At 40.6% G+C, this 4,509-nt stretch overlaps 1 protein-coding gene across 1 annotated transcript; it reads right to left on the minus strand.

Moving 5' to 3' along the window:
• Positions 1–1,110, minus strand: LOC124289319 (neuronal acetylcholine receptor subunit beta-4-like). The gene has a single exon (XM_046725932.1). The coding sequence runs from the start codon at positions 1,108–1,110 to the stop codon at positions 1–3; it is 1,110 nt and encodes a 369-aa protein (XP_046581888.1).
• Between the last annotated feature and the right edge of the window lie 3,399 nt (positions 1,111–4,509).

The raw sequence follows: 4,509 nt of genomic DNA on the forward strand, positions 1-4,509 counted from the left end.
CTATACACAAAACACCAGCAGAGACATCAGTGCCAGAAGCAGGAACACTCCGAACAAAACGAGGTCTGTTTTTGATGCACACTTCAGATGCTGACGTTCAGTGCCATTCGTGGTGACTTTGGCATTCGCTGGATGTACACCAGACTTGGTCTGAAGTAGCAGTCCCCTACTGCGGACATTGAGGGTGGCCATGGTTGTAATGATAGCCAGGCAGCTCTGGCAAAGAACGAGGGTCAGGTACATAGATAGTCGACAAACGTCTCCAGACTTGGGGATGGAGTCGTTGACGAAGTTCATGAACACTGCATATGACACAAATATGGAGATGAGGTAGGACATCTTCTCTCCGGAGTCAGCTGGTAGGAGGAACACACAGGCGTTGAGCAGAGAGAGAAGAGTCATGGGAAAGATGATACTCACAATATAGAACATGCTCTTGCGTTTCAGAAGAAATTCAAAGGATGCAACACTTGATATCCCTGGCTTGTTAACGTGTACATCCTTGGCTAGTATGTCGACCAACTCCCATTCACTGTTCTCAATGAAGAAAGATGGCAGTCCCTGTATAATAGAACCTGTCGTAGATATTACAAGATCGAAATTGTTTGCAGGCGTGAACAGGATGCTACATCGCTGCTGGTCAAACGGGTACAGAGTGATGTCTATTTGACAAGTGGTCTTGAAACCCTCAAGAAACTGAAGTGTTGTTATTCCATACATGTTAATCTTCGGCAATTGCTTTGACGACATAGTAACGTCTTCAAGGGCATTAGGAATGGCAAAGACAGGTGTCCACACATGCTTCTCAGAGATGGTCACTTTCGTAATATTTTCGTAATCAGTTTTGTTCCAAGCCAGATTTCTGTCGAGCCACGTCGTGGAGAAACCAGCACTGAAAGTGAATGTCTGCTCAGCAGCATTGAGATTGGAAATCGACATTGGCAACATACTTATGTTAACCTGTTTCTCATTGTGGAGATCAACACTGATGCCAGCATTTCTATCCTCTTGGACATGTGTCTTCAGTCTCCCTAATGCCGACTTGGCTCCATCAATGGTATTGACACATAACAGTGTGGCGAGTAAAACGTACAGGATTTTAACATACATGTTTCCGTGTTCAGTGATGATGTTCACAATGAGGGCTATCCAACAGCTTTTCATTTTATAGATTGTTGCTTAGATTATTATATTGACTCGGCACTGATCAATTAAATGAGCAAACAAGAATAGCAGATTTAAGCACATCCATTAGTGAAAATTAAGTGAAACATAATATTTCTCCGTCAATATTTTCCCCTGCCATCATTAAGCAGAGATAAAGTGATTTTATAAGACATGACGCAGTCAAAATAACGGAAATTGATGTGCTAACAGATAAACTGATGACAATGATCATATGTTTATATACACCGTAATATCATAAATTGACGTTTAACTAACAAGTAATACATGCTTCGTAGCTTTTCAAAGTATGAGTAGACTAGAAACACTCAAATGTAGTGTACTGTTTCCTATTAACCAGCATACTGATTTTAAAAATATGCTCTATATAGGGAATATATAGGCATTGCACGTCAGTTACTTCAAGGCATTAAAAACACAGTAGACCTAAAATAGTCTGATGGCGGACGTTGCACACCGTGACATATATACAATTAAAGATGGCGTCACGTTTCCATCAGACACGACATAAACCACAACTAAAAGGCAGTACTGACATGTGGATGGCACTCCTTCCACCATTCCTTTTTGTCACCCCTTCTATTATAAATATGCTAGTCAACTGCCAAGTTGAGCCCATACGCTAACAAATATGTGACTGTTTCAAGAATGTTCATTTGTGTGCTAAGACCTTCAGCAGTGGCATGGATGTAACAAATTTTCCCAAGGCAAGCCGCGACTCTGTGAAGTCCACACTGGGTACGGTATGGAACCGTTATGTTTTTAAATGGTCAGTTGTTTGGATGCAATTGCACACGTACATTGACGTACTTCGTACCGTTATGTGCAGCGTCATTCACTGTGATACAGTAATTCAAGTATATCACATTGTTTCTGTTGACCTTCTGTAGGGGGCAGTGGTATGGTATAATTACACGGACAGTTCTGGACAGTACTGTATGGTACTAAAAGGTTGCTTCTGTGGAATGGTTTTATTCTTATTCCTAGAGGCGGAACAAGATAATTGTTGCCCATATGGGAAGGAGGTCACCTTATAAGTCCTTAGGGAGGTTACACCTTTTAGTGAACGTTGGTTTCAAGGGTATCTTTATAGGGAAACTACTGTTTTCATTTTAGCGTTTTTTAGATCGTTTTTTAGAACTGATATGGCAATAAGAACAATAACCAGCTCATGACGGGGAATGGCAGATTATCTTTCCCTCGTTACATTAGTTATGTAATTCTCTCGCTGAGGCTCGAGCATTACGTAATTAATATAACTGGGGAAATATAATCTGTCTCTCCACGTCACTCGTTAGCTTTTGTCTAAATCTTCTTGTATGGGCCTTTCCAGCATAGCCCGACCCAGAATATGACAGAAGTTCCGGAACAGTTACACTATATGTAAGGGTCATGCCTTGCCATTTACAAACATTGTTTCCGATGAATGCCATTCAAAATTCTTATGCTCATCTTTCAGATGGCGTCAAATTCTTTTACAGATGTTTGGCAATGATAAAGCAGGGTATTGTGAGCCTCACCGCATTCAGTGAGTGAATGAGTCACATCGTCACATCGGCAATACTTTAGTCATATCGTGACTAACGCAATTTATATATTAAAGATCAATACATTTAGAACATTAAAACCTGCCGTTGATGCACAGTGAAGCTGCAGGTACATCGAAGATAATAAGTTTTCTCTTTCATGATATCATAAAAAATACCATGAAAGAAAACAATACAATAATAAAACGGGTAAAACTAAATCGAGTGCCTTCAGACCTTAGGCTTCAAGGTAGCTTAATCCTGACATTTGAACACCGTGTGGCATGTTGCAGACAGGTCAGACCACTGACATATGAACATCAAGGTAGCATGTTGCAGACAGGTCAGACCATCATGTGGCTGACATGAACATCAACACCATGTGGCATGTTGCAGACAGGTCAGACCACTGACATATGAACATCATCAACACCATGTGGCATGTTGCAGACAGGTCAGACCACTGACATATGAACATCATCAACACCATGTGGCATGTTGCAGACAGGTCAGACCACTGACATATGAACATCATCAACACCATGTGGCATGTTGCAGACAGGTCAGACCACTGACATATGAACATCATCAACACCATGTGGCATGTTGCAGACAGGTCAGACCACTGACATATGAACATCATCAACACCATGTGGCATCGTTGCAGACAGGTCAGACCACTGACATATGAACATCATCAACACCATGTGGCATGTTGCAGACAGGTCAGACCACTGACATATGAACATCATCAACACCATGTGGCATGTTGGCATGTTGCAGACAGGTCAGACCATTGACATATGAACATCATCAGACCACTGACATATGAACATCATCAACACCATGTGGCTGACATATGAACATCATCAACACCATGTGGCATGTTGGACAGGTCAGACCACTGACATATGAACATCATCAGTCAGACCACTGACACTGGCATGTTGACAGGTCATATGAACATCATCAACACCATGTAAAGGCCATGATTTTAAGATAAAAGCTGCAAGGGCATTGCTGTTTTAACAACGAATGTTGCAGACAGGTCAGACCACTGACATATGAACATCATCAACACCATGTGGCATGTTGCAGACAGGTCAGACCACTGACATATGAACATCATCAAAATATTTAACGATTCTATTGCTAAAAAAATACACGACTTGAATAAAAAATGCAAGACAAATCTTATGGATAACAACTTTCAGGAGTTGATTTATTTTTTCACAACGTTTCTGCAAGACAAATCTTATGAGCTAGTTGTTGCCCCTTCTTCACGTGGATAATGGTGATAGTGAACAGTACAGTTCACTATAAAAAATATCAGTAAGGGATAAAACTGTGAAATATCGACCCCTTGCGATGGAAAAAAGCAAAACATTCAAGCAACACATGCCTGACTATGGTTCTTTCATCCCAATGGATGCAAAACGGAGTATCTTCACCTTTCAATGGTGCTCACATATGATGTGACCAATACATCGTCGCAAGATGACCTCTTTAAATCTATAATGCCAACCAAAGTAGGTGTAACCGATAGTTGTTCTTTATTTGATGTTATCTAAACTAGTGCTCAAAAGAAACTATACACCGCAAAATATTACATACAAATTTACTAAATTAGAAATGAAGTGATAAAACCATACTGAACCATGTCACACACGTAGAGACCCATCCTCGAGTCAACTTTATTAGCTTTCGAAGGTTTAATCGTTGATTCTGTTACGGTTGATGAGCTTTGCCGCTACCTTTCTGATGTCTGATCGGAGATAGTGTATGAATATATTTCATT

Source organism: Haliotis rubra, unplaced genomic scaffold, assembly GCF_003918875.1.
Source record: "Haliotis rubra isolate DU_JTF1 unplaced genomic scaffold, ASM391887v1 Scf1118, whole genome shotgun sequence".
Taxonomy (NCBI): domain Eukaryota; kingdom Metazoa; phylum Mollusca; class Gastropoda; order Lepetellida; family Haliotidae; genus Haliotis; species Haliotis rubra.

Excerpts from the sequence above, each read along its gene's own strand:
- LOC124289319 (XM_046725932.1), bottom strand. The coding sequence starts at position 1,110 with ATGTATGTTAAAATCCTGTACGTTTTACTCGCCACACTGTTATGTGTC.